The sequence below is a fragment of the Taudactylus pleione genome, unplaced genomic scaffold, assembly GCF_031769625.1.
Source record: "Taudactylus pleione unplaced genomic scaffold, aTauple2 ptg000579l, whole genome shotgun sequence".
In the NCBI taxonomy this organism is placed as follows: Eukaryota; Metazoa; Chordata; class Amphibia; order Anura; family Myobatrachidae; genus Taudactylus; species Taudactylus pleione.
In genome coordinates this window covers 5,413,961-5,432,890 of record NW_028284981.1, presented here as the reverse complement: position 1 = coordinate 5,432,890, position 18,930 = coordinate 5,413,961, and the positions used below count along the sequence as shown (strand labels likewise).

The window sequence follows — 18,930 nt, the reverse complement described above, 5'->3', positions numbered from 1 at the left end:
CTTAGGGAAGGCTGGCCATATTCAAGTAGGGGCACAAGACAGGTCCAACACAAATATAGACTTACCTGAGAAAGGGGCCAGGGTGGCAGCGGCACGGAATGCATCGGGCCGCAGCCGGAGATAAAGTATCTGCGTTGAGGTATTAGAAGTATGGAGCCGGCTGTGATTGGCTCGCGTAACGGCAGCCAATCAGGGGCAGCCGCTTCTGATTGGCTGCTGTTCCGCAAGCTGTGATTGGCTCGCGGCCAGCTGAATACTATTGAGCTGGCCGCGAGTGAATCACAGCTCGCGGAACGGCAGCCAATCAGGAGTGGCTTCTCCTGATTGGCTGCCGCGGCCGGCTCCATAGTATTGCAAATGCAGCAGCACCAATTGCTCTTCCTTGTCGCTGCCACCCGGGCCCCCCATCTCTCCGGGCCCGGGACAGGAGGCCCGGCAGTCCCCCCCTGATGGCGGCCCTGTAACCACCCACAACTATAGCGAGCGGCCAAAAAGATGGTCGCGATGGTCAAGACCATCGCGACCATCGGGCTTGCGACGAGACCCTTGTGGTAGGGTCTCGTCTGCCGCAAGCCCTGGAGTGCTTTTGGCTCTGTCAGAGCCAAAAGCACTCCCACTGACATCATTTGTGATGTCAGTGGGGCCGGCCCCAGACAGTAGGCGTTCCCATGTGAATGCCTCCGTCTGGCCAGCCACGCCCCCGGAACGCCCACCAAAGGGGGCGTGCTGTCACTCACCATCGACAGCATGCCCCCTTTGTAGCGAAACCCATAGCGACGGCTTGCCCGTCACTATCCGAGTCTCGCGCATGCGCACGACTGAGCCGGGTCCGTCGTGCGCATGCGCACTGGCCCAACATCAACCCGCTTGCGAGCGTTCAGGCCCTCTGTCTGCTTGCACTTATGTTCGCTACAGGAGGACCGAGTACTGAATCATCTCCCACCTGTAACTACTACTAGCTTCAGTGAGTTGCCCTACCCTTGCCCCTGTTATCTGTCCTACCCAGTCTGTGATGTGATATTAAAGTTCGGTACTTATGGTACTGTGCATTGTGTAACCTCTAGCACTCTGTTACTGTGAAATGTTTTCCATGTATTAAAAGTTAATAATAATTAGTGGTGTCACAAGGGGGATGCGGGCCGCACTCGGGTGTCACCAGCCAAAAGGTGATACCAAAGTGACGACTCCTTCTCAGTGACAGGAATTGCGTTCTGCACTGAAGCATTTAGTGCAGCACTCGGCTTCTGACACAGTGAGGGAGCCGGCACCGCACACAGACTGGTCACCGGGGACAGTCCGCATCTCCAGTACTCCTGGAGAGACTAAAAGAGGGGGGGTTCGGGCCATGAGGCCACGCCCCTACCAGTGATGCCACGCCCCATACCACGAGTCCACATCCTCTTTTTTGCCGATGCGCGGCAAAGCAAACTGTTCTGCACCGGGTGTTACCACGGGGAGGGACACCACTTATAATATTATTATTATCTATAGATATCTGAGTGGTAGCTTTAATGGTAGAATAAAACCATTGCAATATTGTGCTTAATACAGACAAGAAGAAGAGTGACTATGTAAACAGATACAGTTGAACAATGCAAACAATTTAATTATAAAATGTGCATAGTTTTCATTTTAGATTTACAGCAACCAGCAGCTCATCCAAAGACAGCGGAGGTGACATGAACAGGCTACAAAATTGTCCTGAATGCCATCCATGAAAATATGTACAGTGCTGTGTATGTGTGAGCTATAGAACTGTTAATAAATAACTATTTATAAATAAATATTAATGGATATTAAAGAAAGTTTAAGCATCCCATGTAGTGGCAATTAACTATATTTTTACTAAAATAAAGTGAAAAAGGGTGCTTTCACATCCTTTTCACATTATTTTACTATCACCTAAAGTTACTACAGGGCAATTGGAGTAGAATTCGTAAACTTCTACTCCAACCCCTAATTATCGCTTATTTTTAGTAAGCAGATCGCATTTCCCATCACTGTAATAGGAAATGCGATCTGTGTGCAAGTTACTAAAAATAAATTGTGAAAAAATACCAGGGAAAGCCCTGTGATAATAACGCCACCTGGAGGTGGCGTTATCCAGGGTCTCTCTTGGTTACCGGACTCCTGCTCCGCTCTGACGAGGAGAGCAGAGCCGGGACCCGGCCCCAGTGATCGGCTGTGTGGTCTAAGGAGACAACATGCTGATACACTGCAAAAAAAAAAGTACAAAATGCCCCAAAAATTACCTGACTCCAGGGACCGGTGATTGGAGCTCTGGTGATGTCCTCCCTCCGGTCAGCTGGTCTCCCAGCCTGCACTGGGGCTCAGTCGTCATCTGACAGGGTCCCAGTGCAGTATGGGATGTCACCTGACCGGAGCGACATGGAGGACATCACCGGAGCCCGGATCATGCAGGTAAGTGTAATTAAGGGAGAGGGGGGGTCTGCGATCGCGGGGGGTGGGGCTTAGAGCCCGGAGGGGGGGGCTGCAGCGGCGGCCGGTCAGCGCATGTGCGGGGCACTTGTCATGGTATTTTTTTGCGAAAATACCGTGACTAGTGTGCGGAGGGGATTCGCAGGGACAGAGCTTTCTCGCAAGCTCTGTCCCTGCAAGGGATTTGTAGTAAATCCCTGTGATATTGCCTGAATTCGCAATGCAAATTCACTCGGTAATATCACAATACAATCTGCATTACCAATGTGGATTGTAGTAAATAGAGCCCTAGGGAGGTATTTAATTAGAGGCGATGTGCTGAAATGAGATGTGTGGCTGCGCACATCGACGCTAATTACCATACTGTAACTACACAACTCTATAATGCTAGAAAAAACCTATGATCTTGGTGGTTGTGAGGTGCCGGAGAAACAGCCGGAATGCCAGCTCCTTGGGGACGTACCAGACATGATGCTTATAGCAAGGCGTACCAGACATGATGCTTAGAGCAAGGCGTACCAGACATGATGCTTATAGCAGGACATACCAGACATGATGGTTATAGCAGGACTTACCAGACAAAGTGTGTGGGACATACAGTCAGGTGCATAAATATTGGGACCTTGACAGAATTTTCATATTTTGGCCTCTATTCACCACCGCAATGGCTTTGAAATGAAACAAACAAGATGTGGTTTAACTGCAGACTTTCAGATTTAATTTGAGGGTAATTACATCCAAATCAGGTGAACGGTGTAGGAATTACAATGGTTTCTATATGTGCCTCCCACTTTTTAAGGGGCCAAAAGTAATGGGATTATCAACTCAAAAGCTATTTCATGGACAGGTGTGGGCTATTCCCTCATTATTTCATTATCAATTAAGCAGGTAAAACGTCTGGAGTTGATTCTAGGTGTGACATTTGCATTTGGAATCAGTTGCTGTCGACTCTCAATATGAGATCCAAAGAGCTGTCACTATCAGTGAAGCAAGCCATCATTAGGCTGAAAAATCAAAACAAACCCATCAGAGAGATAGCAAAAACATTAGGTGTGGCCAAATCAACTGTTTGGAACATTCTTAAAAAGAAAGAACACACCGGAGAGCTTAGCAACACTAAAAGACCCGGAAGACCACGGAAAACAACTGTGGTGGATGACAGAAGAATTATTTCCTTGGTGAAGAAAAACCCCTTCACAAGTTGGCCAAATCAAGAACACTCTCCAGGAGGAAGGTGTATATGTGTCAACAATCAAGAGAAGACTTCACAAGAGTGAATATAGAGGGTTCACCGCAAGATGTAAACCATTGGTGAGCCACAAAAACAGGAAGACCAGATTAGAGTTTGCCAAACAACATCTAAAAAAGCCATTACAGTTCTGGAACAACATCCTATTGACAGATGAGACAAAGATCAACTTGTACCAGAGTGATGGGAAGAGAAGAGTATGGAGAAAGAAAGGAACTGCTCATGATCCAAAACATACCACCTCATCAGCGAAGCATGGTGGTGGTAGTGTCATGGCATGGACATGTATGGCTGCCAATGGAACTGGTTCCCTTGTATTTATTGATGATGTGACTGCTGACAACAGCAGCAGAATGAATTCTGAAGTGTTTCGGGCAATATTATATGCTCATATTCAGTCAAATGCTTCAGAACTCATTGGACGGCGCTTCACAGTGCAGATGGACAATGACCCGAAGCATACTGCAAAAGCAACCAAAGAGTTTTTTAAGGCTAAAAAGTGTAATGTTATGCAATGACCAAGTCAATCCCCTGACCTGAATCCGATTGAGCATGCATTTCACTTGATGAAGACAAAACTGAAGGGAAAATGCCTCAAGAACAAGCAGCAACTGAAGACATTTGCAGTAGAGGCCTGGCAGAGCATCACCAGGGATGAAACCCAGCGTCTGGTGATGTCTATGCGTTCCAGACTTCAGGCTGTAATTGCCTGCAAAGGATTTGCAACAAAGTATTACAAAGTGAAAGATAGATTTAGGATTGTTTAGTTTGTCCCATTACTTTTGGCCTCTTAAAAAGTGGGAGACACATATAGAAACCGTTGTAATTCCTACACCGTTCACCTGATTTGGATGTAATTACCCTCAAATTAAATCTGAAAGTCTGCAGTTAAAGCACATCTTGTTTGTTTCATTTCAAAGCCATTGTGGTGGTGAATAGAGGCCAAAATATGAAAATTCAATGTCCCAATATTTATGCACCTGACTGTAATTGGATAGCCTAGTATCTGTGTTAATAACTGTACCCAGTTAGCTTCTGTACTCACTCTCTTCTATTAATGTAAACAATATTATACTCGGTAACAGGCTTTTTATGACTTCCTTTGCCTGCATACATCTCAGACTCTTACAGAAACAGGCAATCAGAGTAAGGCATTTCAGCTCATTCTATAAAACGTTCTCTGCCCTCTGTGTATGAGGAGAGGCAGCAGCATGGTTATAATGGCATTGGTTAATGATTAAATTATTAGTCTGTATATACAATCTTTTGGGGGTATTTCAGGGGCTGCACCAGGCTGCAGGATGATGATCCTAATGTACTGGGCGGGTCTCTGGGTATATTATATGCACACTCAAAAGCCATAGGATCATACATTGGGTATACTGCACTTTGGATCCATCCATAATTTCATAGGGTCATTTGTATTTTCAGTATATTGTCTATTGTACCATTGCATAGAGCACTGTAAGCCATGTGTGTGATTGTAATGGTTTGCTCTGAGGTCATTGCCATGCCCCCTGTATTTGGCCTGCAAAAGCCATCTGTCTCCAGCCTCTAGTGTTATCACCAACACCCAGCGCAGCCTGCAAAATTCATCTCTGTCTCCAGCCTCCAGCACAGTCTGCAGAACCCACTGCTGTCACAAGTTCCTATGTTCTAGTGTGGTACCTGTTGTATACAGACATCAGGACTTCTAGGTACATTGTATATTATGAACTTAGAATAACATGTCCTACACAAACTATGCGAGTACTATGCACATTATATCTGTCCTGCACATGTTGTAGGATCCCCAGTTACCTTGTATCTGCTCCCGTATGTCAGGTCTAACTCTGACTCCTCAGGGTTGAAGAACATCCCCGGTTTCTTGGTCATCATCTTTGTGTAGACAGCTTCATCTGGCTGAACTCGTATCACCAGTTCGTTCCTCTTACACTGTCCTTGAAAAATATCGCCCGGAACCTCGCGGAATTGCAGCCTTACCTCAGCCTTTCTCTCATTCAGAGCCTTCCCGCAGCGCATGATGAACGGAACACCTGGGGACATGAGAATTAGTCACACACAGGGACGGACTGGCCCACAGGGGTACAGGGGAAATCCCCAGTGAGCCCCACTGCCTGAGGGCCCCACCCCCTCCTCTAGGAGTGGAGCAGGGTCATGGATGAACTTATGTGCCTGATTTGTTTCTATGAAAATTATACCAAGATTATCCCTCCTGCTAATCAAAGTGGTGGTGCCGACACACCTCTGTCCCCTCTTTTCTAAAGGGGCCCTGTTTTTTGCATGTCCTCTCTAATAGTTGGCCAAGTCCATCTGTTTTGGCTGGCCACGCGCTGGGGAGGGGGGCACTGTAAGCCCCCCAGCCCGGCGCTAAACAAGGGGGCGCGATCAGTGTGATCGCTCCCCCCCACAGCCATAGGAGACTGCTCCAGCTGCTGCAGCAGCTGCGAGCAGTCTCGCACTGCAGCCCAGCACAAGCGGTGTGCTGAGCTGCTGTGAGGGAGGGGGGGCGACCCTGGGCCCCTCTAGCAAGCCCGTGCCCGGGTAAACTGTACCCGCTCCCCCCCCCACTCGGCACCCATGACCCCGAATGCAGTGTTTAAAGTGGTCCTAGAGAAGTGGTGGAACTCAATATTTCATGATGACATTCTTATGTCAACATGATGAATGTTTGCCTTATATACCATACCCATTCCATGGATCGATCACCCCTTCTGTAAAGAACTGCGCCCTTATGTAACCCTTCAATCTTCAATTTCATGCAGTCTCCCCTAGTTCTAGTAATCCTCTTATTTGCAGAAACGCTGCCTTCCTGAACTCTATGTACAAGTGTTGGCTCAAGAGGTGAGGCTTGATTTGGTGTCCAAAATTTGGTGTGGCTCTCTTATTTGAATTTTTGAGTATGCTACAGTCCTAACTCTGGAGCCGCCACTGCTTATTACCTTTGATATATTTGAATGTTACAGATCACCTCTGTCCCTGCTCTGCTCTGTCCTACACCTTCTGCTCTCCATGCCTCTCATGATACGTTTAGTAATATAGCCCAAGAACTGCAGTATGCTCCGTGCCGCCCCCGCCCCGAATGCATGATGTCAGAAGGGGCAGAGATGCCAGCACCGGGAAGAGCAGCACTGCCGTAAGAGTCCTGAGGATGCTCTGCAGGGTGCACGCCTGAAGCACCCAAAGGACTGTAGGGTGCCGTTCCAGGCCACGCTAGCCAGAAGCAAAAGCTGTGGGGCAGCAATGGTACCACCCACAGGGCCCTGCGCTCTGTGTGACGGCACCACCCGCACACCCCTAGTTACGGCCATGCATGAACATTACATCTTTTTGTACTTTCTAACTAGTTTAACTAATGGACTTTCTCACCGTCCCATCGCTCATTCTGCACGTACAGCACAGCAGTGGCAAATGTTGGGGTAAGGGATCCTTTCGGTACTGTAGGGTCATCCAGATAACCCTTTTGAGCTTCTCCTTGCCCCTCTGGATTCCCAACATACTGGCCCAAAACAATATTGCTAAGGGACAGCGCGGGCACGCTCTTCAGTACCTTCACCTGCAGAGAGACCACAGTAGAATTAAAACGCAGCCAAGGCAACTTTTTGAAAGCTAAAACATGAACTGGACCAATGCAGGAATCAGATTCTGTGCAGGAAAGATATATAACAGTTCCAGTTGTCTTTTTCTCCTTGGCCTCATTTATACAAGACTAACAAACTATTTCCCATGTGTATCCTGAAATCTAGGAGAAGGTTTCCATCTACTACTGTTCCTCACATGAATCCTCTTACAGTATCATACCAGTATTCTCTGATCTTCAGGAGAAGGTGGGATAAAACTAACATTTTGATAGTTAATCTTCTTTAAAACTATAAATAAATGTGAGAAGCAGCGATAAACAAATATATACTCAATAAGCAATGTGTATCCCGTTAATAGTTAATAACTAATGAACGGTGGTAGTTAAAAAAGAAAAAAGTTTTTATATCTATACGGAGAAATGCGTCAGTTACCAGACACATCAGATGCTACACCCCCACCACACCTACCGTCACAGTGGCCGGGTGTAACAAGTAACCTCACGGGACAATTGAGTCCTCTTTCGCGGCTTCTTACATCACTGTGCGATGTAAACTGTCTGGTCTTCTAGAGTTAATTTCTGCCAGCTGGGAACCCGCACCACACCAAACCACACTTACTGCTGCTCCTCTACTACACTTCAGGAGATCCGATTTAAAAATTTACCTAAACCGACCAACATAAAGGGGCTTTACAGCTGCAAAATCTGGTTATTTATCATCCGTAGGGCATGCTTGCCGACTATCTGGCTGCCCCTTCCGGGAGGGAGCAGCCAGATCGGCTTTACTGGGGGGGCGTGGCCAGCAAACGGGGGCAGGGCCGGCCAGACTAGAAGAGTTTGTGGGTGGAGCGGGGGCGGAGCCACGCGATCGCGTAATTTTGGCCCCGCCCCCGCTACACGCTGCTGATATTACAGGCAGCGTGAAGCAGGGGACGGGGCCAAAATGACGCAATTCGACGTGAATCGCGTCACAGGCTCCCCGCTGCCGAGGATTTTCCTGTCATTGCGGTGGGGGGCAGGAGGGGTCGGCAGCTGCCGGGAGACTTGCTTGCCTTCCCGGGAGGTCGGGAGCGGCACCCGATTTTCGGGAGGCTCCCGACCAAATCGGGAGGGTAGGCAAGTATGCCGTAGGGATTCAGCTTCAATTAAAGTAGAAACCCTGCAGATGATAAATTTGCAGATTTTGCACTCAGAAAGCCCATCGATGTTGATCGATTTAGAAATTGATCGAAATCAACCATGAGTAAACTTACCCCTTAGTATTTCCGTTAAGCATCACTGTTAGCCCTTTCTTCCTCTCCATCAAACGGTACCTGGTGTGTGATGTAAGGTGCGATGTATCGTATGGGCCTACACACAACAATACATTACGTACCTTCTCATCCCGCACATCATCTGAGTTAGTGGACACCGGCTTCTCCATGGCCACTAAGCACATCATTTGCAGCAGGTGATTCTGCATCACATCTCTGGAAATAGACAGAGAGAGGATGACGCAAATGCCAGATGGGCTGATAGAATAGTTTCACCGTTATTATTTGTACCTGATAATTCCAAATTCATCAAAGTATCCTCCGCGCCCCTGAGTGCCGAATGGCTCTTTAAATGTCAAAACCACAGAGGCAATGTGATCGCGGTTCCACAGGGGGCTAAATATCCGATTGCTAAATCTATAGTAAGAAGAGTAAAGTGCATCACACTAAGGTGAGTAAAATAACAGAGGCTGGGATTACACAGACAGATGTAGAACAATAGTACATGGGTCTAACCTGAGCACCATGAGGTTTTGCACCATCTCTTTGCCCAAATAATGGTCAATACGGTAGATCTGGTTCTCCTGGTAGAGGGAGGAGATGTGCTCAGATAACTTGTTTGAACTGTCCAGGTCCTTCCCAAACGGCTTTTCCACAATCACCCGATTCCAACCGCTGCAGGACCAGAGGGAAAATAAGACATATAGGCAAAGTGAACAAATGTGTAATAATGATTATTACTGTAACAACAAACGAGCTCATATTTCTTTTCTACCAATGAGTGAGGATCTGCATGTGTCATATAGCTTGAATATTGGGTGATGTTGCACCAGAATATGCACGGTCGTTTCCATATGGTATATATCAAAAAGGGGTCTATGTACTAAGGCTTGGGGAGAGATAAAGTGGACTGAGATAAAAGTACCAACCAATCAGCTCCTGTCACTTTACAGGCTGTGTTTGAAAAATGACAGTTAGGAGCTGATTGGTTGGTACTTTAACTCCATCCACTTTCTCTCTCTCAAAGGCTTAGTGCATGGACCCCAAAGTCTTATCGGAGATATGTTTAAAATTACCCATTGCGTCCTTATAAAAGCAGCGACATAGTTTTGACTAAAGAAAGCAGACCTCACGTGACACCTGTAGTTCATTACGTACTGTTCTCTTACAAACATGTTATCTCTTAACCATGTAGCAATGAATACAGACAATAAGATAAAGGGTAATGATAGAAGTGAATCACTTACGTCGTGTTCATACAAGCCACTCTGATGTTCCGGGTCACGTCATGATACACACTAGGTGGTACGGCTAAATAGAACAAGCGGTTAGCTTTTGACCCATTGGGCAGTGACTGCAGATGTCGATCAAGATTCTTGAAAGAAGCTTCATCTGAGTATTGTCCAGACACATAGGAGTTCCTCTTAAAGAATGAATCCAGTTTCCCTGCATCATTTTCTGTAACCTGGAGAACACAAGAAAATTAGTTGTTGCTAATATTCTTATGTGCACCACAAGGTGGCACTGCAGCTCCTAGCAGTGGACACTTTTTTTTGCATCTTAGGTATTTAATATACTGTATGCAGCACACACACAAAGTAGAATAGGTTACACTCCTCAAATGTCCACCGTCCTGATCACAAGACCCAGTCCAGTCTTTCGCTGCCTTTGTGATAATGTTCCTAATGTTATCACACTACAAAGACACAATGCATATGGAGGTGTGGAAGCGGGGCAAGGAACACAACCTCTAGAACTAGCAGTGTAGTACCTAGGAGGACCTCTCTTCCCCTTCTCCGCTATATTACCTTGAAGTACGGCTCGCTTTGTTTACGGATGTCCTGCACACTCAGCTTTGAACGGGCAAAACCCACTATATAGGTATCTTCAGGGAGGAGCCCGTCATTATACAGCCACCTGTAAGTCAACAACACAGAGTTCAACCACACCACTGTACTCTATACACCTGTATAATTCACAGATCAGTATCAGGACCTCACTTCAGATTAGGAGAGAACAGTCATCACAGTGTAAACTTTACTATATGTGTCTCCTGCACAATTCTCATGGCCAGATAAACAAAACCACTGCAATCAAATCTGCAAAATTGTACTCTAAAATAATGAAAACATTCTGCAATATTTCAATGTGCTATTTACCAAGGAGATTATATATATATATATATATATATATATATATACACACACATATACACAAAAAAAAAATAATAATTTATTGGAATTATTTTATAACGTATGAAGACTAATCAGCTAACATATTCCTCCAATCACTGGATCGTATGGACACAATTTTGACATGTGAGGTGCAGCTTTGAGGGAAATTGGAACCACAAGAGCCAGCATGCCCGGACATTAAGGGCCTGCTGGCACCTGTACCCTTACTATTCTTCAGAACGGTATAGCTGCTTTAAAAGTTTTTGTATTACTAAAATATGAAGCCATTCATAGTACAATATATAAGGGAGCCTGTTTGTATATCAGACACCCTATGTGATTCAGGCATAAGGCCCCATGTGTTTTACAGTGAGACAAATGAGATACAGGGATGCATGAACAATACGTATCTCCTATGACAATCACCGCCAAAGGTGATGGCTATGGTTTATCGACATTTAGAATGTCTAGGAGCAGAAAGGGGGCAGAATTATTACAAACACAACACGCCAACATAGTATTATATTAATGCGATGTACATCATTGTAACCATGTTGGCTTTAGAACTTGAAGCACGATGGTAAAACATTACGTTTAAAGTTCTAAAGCTAAAATGGTGACCTTGCTGTGCATCGTATTACTATCATGTCGGGTTTGACATAGCTTATCGACAAGCAGAATGAGTCTCTTCTGCTTACCACAAGGTCGGATAGATCTTCTTTTTGGCCAAATCTCCCTGTAGGATGAAGAGAATGTACGTTATTACAGGAGAACAATGTCATTATCAGTATCACCAACTCTCCCCCAGACACAGTTAGTCGCCCTGCACTGCATAACACACTTCTCCAACGCAATTATACACTTTATGCTAAGTTTATACAACAGAAATGTGAATGTGCACAAAAATGTATCCAGATTACGCAAACTTCACTTCCTTTCTTATAAATAAATGTAGAGGGCACAGTTATTTCCTAGTACTGAGGATGCGGCACAGCCCTATAGGGTCACTTCCTAATATTCATAGAATGCACAGCAAAGAGTCAGACATCGGAAGCTGAATTACACTTTGAGATTCTACAGCCATATACGTTGTGCTGGGGATATTTGTACTATACTGGGTGCATCTTCCAGTCTTAAACCATTTTTACACACACCAGTGACAGTCACCCTGCCCACACCAGTAAAAGCCTTGCTGCAAGTCTCAGTCTGCGCCTGATCTCTAGTTATCTGCCATTTTGTTTGTACTGGGCTGCACAAATTCTGAAACATTGCGTTTTCGCATATAGGGCCCGATTCAGAGCCGCTCACAAGCGCTATGCCCTCGCAAGCGGCTCAATGTTAATGCCCTGCGCATGCACCGCGTCTGGCATGCACATGCGCGAGCCCCAGCATCATGTTTATAAGTTAGTCTAATTTAATAGCCACATACTTAAGAGGTCAGTCTTTCCTTAAAGTGTTTCACAGACACTGCGATATAGCAATATAGAAGTTACTACAACTACAACGATACATATTGGTAAGGAATTGATTCCGTAAAGATATTATTATAGTTATGGATATTAAATTTCAATACAATATGAAATCTATGTACTAGGGGCCACTAGAATAGAGACCCCATATCATTGAGACTGATATTACATGATTTGTAAGCTTAAATAATATCACAGCATTAAAACATAATAATTAATATTAGGATTGCAGAAGACCGTCGGGCAATCTCTCCTAGGCCCTGCTGGATAGAGGGGAGGCCTATTCTTTCGTGCTGTACAGACACTGTGTATAGCACCTTATTACACATCGCTGGCTCATACTGTACCAGTGCATGTTCATTATTACCCTGGCAGATTTCCCAGCTCATCATAACATAGCATTCCTGCCTGTGAGCACGTATTATTGGGAATGTGGGATGGTGCTGTTGTACTTTGGACCAATGAGCTGTGCTTGCCCCCAGAGGCAAAAGCTGCCAGCTTCGGGACCATCCCGGGAACAATGGGATCTGTATATTAGTCTCTACTAAAGATCCGATTTCAGAATAACCAAACAGAGCATTTATACGGAAATTGCACCTTATTTCCAAGTTGTTGTTTTTTGTTGTTGCGATTACGGAGCTGCGAGCGTAATAGCGATCCTTGCTGAATCAGGCCCTCAGTTTGAAAAAGGTCTCAACAGATTCTACATGAGCCCTGCTGAGAAAGGTTTCAACAGGGCTCAGGTACAGTGGATCCGATCAGAATGTCGACAGGTTCTGAATGACGGCATGAACTTTGAGCGGCAACCAGTATATTGACATTGGTTTAAATGTCAACATATTATTAATGTCGACATTCAACAGGTTGACATTAGAATGTCGACAAACAGGGTTTTTAGCTTATTTTTAGGGTTAGGAAAAGGTTTAGAATTAGACTAAAATAAGTAAAAAAAATATCCACATTTGTTGATCAAACGTCCACGTCGACATTTTGACTGTCAACTTTTCATACCATGCCCCATGTAGAGTTGGTTGGAATTTGCCTCTAGATCAGTGGTTCTCAAACTCGGTCCTCAGGACCCCACACAGGTCATGTTTTCCAGGTCACACAGCAGAAGCACATGTGTACTCATTACTCACTGACACATTTTAAAAGATCCACAGGTGGAGATAATTATTTCACTTGTGATTCTGTGAGGAGACCTGGAAAACATGCACTGTTTGGGGTCCTGAGGATCGAGTTTGAGAACCTGTGCTCTAGGTCACAAGTGTAAAATGTGCCCCCCAAAAAGGCACTTTTGGCTCAGCTTGCAGAACTGGCCATATAAGGCACATGCGCACAGGTCGGAAAGGGTTGCGCAAAATGCGTCCCAGTCGCCATATGCAATTTGTAAGTGGGTGGGACAAAAAGCACAAATTGTTTTAATGCACAACTCTTCTTCAGCCCAATTAAGAGGAAATGATTATTTGGAGCTACACAATGGCTATACGTGTATTACATAACAGCAAGTGAAGGGAGCGATCAGGAATGGACTATGGGCCTGATTCAGACCATACTTGCCAACTCTCCCTGATTGTAAGAGTATTGAGGTAAGACTCCCTGAAATAGTAGCAATCTCCCTGTCTCCCTGAAGAGTCTAGTAATCTCCCTGATTGCACCTTACCCCCTTTATGACACTGTTATCTAAAAGAAAAAACAGAGATGTATAAATTCAAATGGGATCATTAGTGTAATTTCCCTGCATTGGTTATAAATTTGCACAATGATCCCTATGGCTACATGCATTTTCTAAAAAGTATCAGTGTGTTTTCATCTACAAGTAGATCTTACTAACTGCTTTGGGGCTCATTTACATTTGGATGCAAATCAATATTATGATACGCCTCTCAGTGTAGCAGTACACACCCACCTTACCGCCGCGCTCATAGGTGTTGCTTTCACAATCTCCCTGAAATGCTTTTTAAAAAGTAGGCAAGTATGATTCAGACTTGGGAATAGAGGGCCTGATTCAGAGGCGCTCGTAAGCGGCCGCTCGCTCGCTCCGAGCGATGTTCGCACACCTGCGCATGCGTATGGGTTGTAATACGCATGCGCGAACCAGTCAGTGCGGCCGTAATTCGTGTGCTCGCAAAATAGCGAATGCCTGCTAATTTGAGTGACAGTGTGAGGCGTTTGTGGGTGGTAACAGGGGAAGGTGCTTGAAAACGGGGAGTGGAGATCCGAACGCAGGCGTGCCAAACGGTCAAAACGAGCGTTTTAAGGGTGTGCATAATTAACAAAGCAGCGTCATTGACCACGTCACTTGATTGTGTTTTAGCCTGAACTGCTCGCATGATTGCGGTAGGAAAATGCTACCACAAGAATAGCGAGCAGTTCAGATGCCGTTCGATGTACTCGATTAATCTAATAAATAGCGGAGATGACGTATGGTGCGAGCGTCCAGGGGGCGTTTTTTTCAAAATAGCGACCGCATGTTTTGTTCGCTCGTTCAGACATAGAGGCGTCAACAGACCGCAAAGAGCGAGCGCTTAATTTAAATATCCGGCCCCTTCATCAGAACGACCGCCCGCAAATAGCGTCCGGCTCTGAATCAGACCCAGAGTGAGATATCTCTCTCAACTGATCATCTTGGTGAACCGTGCTGCACTGCAGGGGGGGGGGGGGGGGGGGGCAGAATTAAAATGTGCAGAGAGATTTAGATTTGGGAGGATTGTTTCCAAACTGACATCTAAATTGTAGAGTAATAATAAAGCTGTGCAGTATTTGTGGGCTACATGCAAAATCAGCCAGTATTTACCCCACATGTAAAAAAATTTATGTATTTATACCCCTTGCATTGCAATATGGTTTGTTCAGGTTCACAGTTGAGAGAGATATCTCACTCTGGGCCCGATTCAGACCCGGACGCTATTTGCGGATGGTCGTTCAAAAAAATGGGCCGGCTTTTTAAATTGTGTGCTCGCTCATTGCGGTTTGTTGACGCCTCTATGTCTGAGCGAGCGAGCGAGCGAGCGAACGAAAAATGCGCTCGCTATTTTGTAAAGACGCCCCTTTTCCGTTCGCATCGCACGTCATCTCCAGTATTTATTAGATTAATCGGGTACATCGATAGGCATCTGAACTGCTCGCAGTGCTTGTAGTAGGATTTACTTCCCGCTATCACTGCGAGCAGTTCAGGCTAAAAGACAACCAAGTGACGTGGTCGATGACGCTCCTTTACTAATTATGCACTCCCATTAAACGCCCTTTTTACCGTTAGGCACGCCTGCGTTCGGATCTCCACTCCCCGTTTTCAAGCACCTTCCCGTTACCACCCACAAACGGTACATTCTGTCAAATTAGCAGCCCCTCGCTGTTTTGCGAGCGCTCGATTTCCGACCGCAATGACTGGTTTGCGCATGCGCATTACGACCCATACGCATGCGCAGTTGTGCGAACATCGCTCAGAGCGAACGAGCGGCCGTTTACAAGCGGCTCTGAATCAGGCCCTCTATTCCCAACTCTGAAACAGGCCCTATATACGTTGGCAGAGGCATGAGACGGCAGTGCCAGCATCAAGGAGTTGTATACAGAAGGTGTGGCTAGGTGACTTACAAGGCTGGCACCAAGAGTAAGACCTTATTATCAGGGCAATCCGCTGAATAACACTGACAAAGAAAAGCAAATGTATATGCTGGGATCTCGGCCAGAACACATCATTTCTAGCTGTGTATGTTTGCACAGGGCAGCGAGGGGGTGTTCTGTGCCGAAAGACCTGGTCTAATTGTACAATAGCCTACACATAATGGGAGGTTGGAGGGGGTTTTAGGATAGATGTATAATAATGGATGGTACAAGCATCGGGCTCCGTTCCGTATAAATAACAGTAAAGAAACAATATAATGTGACTGTACTGTTTGTATTGTTATTCTGAGTTACAGAACCCTGACATGGAATTACTCATAATTACCAGAATAAAAGCTTTACCTTTATACATTAATTTAAAGGAGGAGATATACCAAGCCTTGAAGAAAGATAAAGTACCAACCAATCCGCTCCGGTATCCGGTCTTCAGGTCTACATTAAATAGGTAGACAATTGAAGTTAGACAGGCAATAGGTCGACAGTGTCTGAAGGTCGACAGGTACTGAAGGTCGACATACATACATTTGATATAGAAATGGTTGACATGTTTTTGGGGGTATTTTTTCAGTTTGTTAGGGTTAGGGTTAGGAACTTACTCCAACGGTTAGGGTTAGGCACTTACCCCGACGGTTAGGCACCAGGAGGGATGGTTAGGGTTAGGCACTTACCGGAGGGTTAGGCATTAGAAGGGACGGTTAGGGTCAGGCACCTACCCCGATGGTTAGGGTTAGGCTCCAGGAGGGAGGGTTAGGGTTAGGCACCAAGAGGAGGGTTAGGGTGAAGATTAAGGCTAGAAAACAAAACAAGTGTCGACCATTTGTGTGTCGATCTAATGACCGTCGACATTCTTACCAGTCGACATTTAGTGTGTCGACCTTTTACCTGTCTAACTTCCATTGTCTACCTATTTACTGTAGACCTAATGATCCACACCCATCAACTCCTGTCATGTAACAGGCTGCGTTTAAAAAATTACAGTAAGGAGCTGATTGGTTGGTACTTTATCTCTTTACACTTTCTCTCTCACCAAGGCATAGAACGTCGATCCAATAATGAGAATAATATTGTAATTCCTGAAAAGACTGTGTAATAAAGTCTGTACGCAGGGCACGTCATGGTGGAAGTGTAAGTACAAAAGGGCCTACTACCCTGTACGGTAGATAGAATGTTATTTTATAACAAAATACAACAGACAGGTAGCTATTTTAGCCTAAAATCTGACATGTACTAATAGCCCAAAATACAGACAGAGATTATTTAGAAATGCTGGTCCCCTAGCCACCCCACCCCTCACCAGCCTATTAGTTCTTAGTAATACAGTGTTCTAGATCAGGACAAAATGTGTACACATGTCTGGTACATGGAACAAGTATGGGATTCAGTCATTATGTCAACACCACAATGTCAACAGTTATGATATCAACATTGTTGAAATGTCGGCATTCTGCACAATCCAGTGGGTCAGGGTTAGGATGCGGCAGGGGAAGGTTAGGCACTAGTGGAAGGGTTAGGGGTTAGGGATACTCATCGCCCGAAGAAGTGATGCCGAACCAGTTAAGTCGACATTCTAGTTATGTCATCATTTCATCATGTCGACATGCCAAGCATGTTTTCATTATGACCATGTCGACAAAATATACCGTACCGAACAAAAACGTATATAGGGGAAATGTTACCCAGAGCAAGATGAGCAGTGCTGTGCATAACTCCGACATACGGAATAACCAGAACGGCAAGAGAAATGTTACAGAGCAGCTACTGTACAGCGGATAATACTAATAACATAGAATACATTGCACAGTCCACACATGTATTATAGAAAAGGAACATACACTGGCTCTGCCTATCATAGGCAATGTGCTCACACTGTATGTGACAATGGGAGGATGTTGTGTGTTGCTAAACTGAAATGAAGCAAGGAATTTTCTTCCTATATTGAGTAACACAATGTGCACACACACACTCAGAGCCGTAACTAGACTTTTTGGTGCCCTGTGCCAGAAAAAGCATTGGTGCCCCCCTCATTTTTCAAAGGGACATAATGCACCCAAAAAAGGGCCATGGCCTCATGGGGAAGGGCCAGGGAAGAGATAGGAGAGGCCAGGAGATGCTGGGGATGAAATAAGAGGAAGCTACAAGCAAGAATAATAATAAACAGAAATTTGACAGGCCCAAACAGCGCCCCCTGCCCTGTGGTGCCCTGTGCCATGGCACAGGTCACATTACTCTAGCTACGACCCTGCACACACACATTGGTGACACAACCATTAAGCAGTGCTGTGTGCGTATGTTGTCAGCATGGGATTAGGAGCACAGGTTCTTGCTGGTATTTTTGTGCTCCTCCTTGCTGCAGCCAATGCCATTTTCAAAAGTGTGTTAGATTACAGTCCCAGCACCTTTTCCTTGTCAATCTTTGTGCGGGATGTACTAACAATGTACAGTACATCCCGCCAGACATCGCAACCCTACTGATTGCATATGTACTAACATATGCAATCAGTAGTGCAAAGGACAGCTCTACCGATAAGAGCTGTCCTTTGAGATCAGCGCTGCGCCCCCTGGACTTCCGGGTTTATGACCCGGGAGTCCGTCTGCCCATGCGCAGAGCCACGCGGAGGCCACGGGGCATGCTAGGATCCCTCATACCAACACGATGCGGTAGAAGCCCATAGGCTTCTATAGGATAACATCAGCAAAAGCTGGCGTTACCCTCCGAGTCTGAGCCTTGGTGGACACCCCGGGTTTTTATCGCATTTTTCATTTAGTACATCCTGCCCTATATCCTCTGTCTATGAGCCCACAGTTCTGAAGCCAGCATGGACAAAATGACCTGTAGCCCATCAGACTGCATTTGGTAATTCAGGATATTGATGAGAGAGGAGCAATGCTGGTTCTGTGGGTGGGAGTGACACGGACACTTAATCTGGTGACCATTAGTGGGGCAGGGCTGCATACTGCAGGGACAGTGTCATGACTTGATGTATAGAGGGGAAGCAGTCGGGAAGCCTACGGACGTAATCCCGACGCCTGTCATTAGACCTACGCCGGGAGCCTGACACCCAGCTTAATGATCGAAGGTAAGCCGGGCGAGGACAGCCGCGGAGGGGTTTAGGTTTAGGGTTCCCGGGGGGGGGAGTTAGGG

General features: G+C 45.7%; 1 protein-coding gene across 2 annotated transcripts in view; it reads right to left on the bottom strand.

Moving 5' to 3' along the window:
• The window catches only part of G6PD (glucose-6-phosphate dehydrogenase), a 32,464-nt gene that overhangs the window by 6,816 nt on the left and 6,718 nt on the right, over positions 1 to 18,930 (bottom strand). For both annotated transcript variants that reach the window (XM_088453420.1, XM_088453421.1), the window contains exons 3-10: positions 11,394 to 11,431; positions 10,330 to 10,438; positions 9,769 to 9,986; positions 9,038 to 9,196; positions 8,813 to 8,938; positions 8,644 to 8,737; positions 7,058 to 7,244; positions 5,489 to 5,724 (exon numbers count right to left, since the gene is read on the bottom strand). In XM_088453420.1, coding sequence (XP_088309546.1) covers positions 5,489 to 5,724; positions 7,058 to 7,244; positions 8,644 to 8,737; positions 8,813 to 8,938; positions 9,038 to 9,196; positions 9,769 to 9,986; positions 10,330 to 10,438; positions 11,394 to 11,431 — 1,167 coding nt within the window. The remainder of the gene's footprint in view (positions 1 to 5,488; positions 5,725 to 7,057; positions 7,245 to 8,643; positions 8,738 to 8,812; positions 8,939 to 9,037; positions 9,197 to 9,768; positions 9,987 to 10,329; positions 10,439 to 11,393; positions 11,432 to 18,930) is intronic.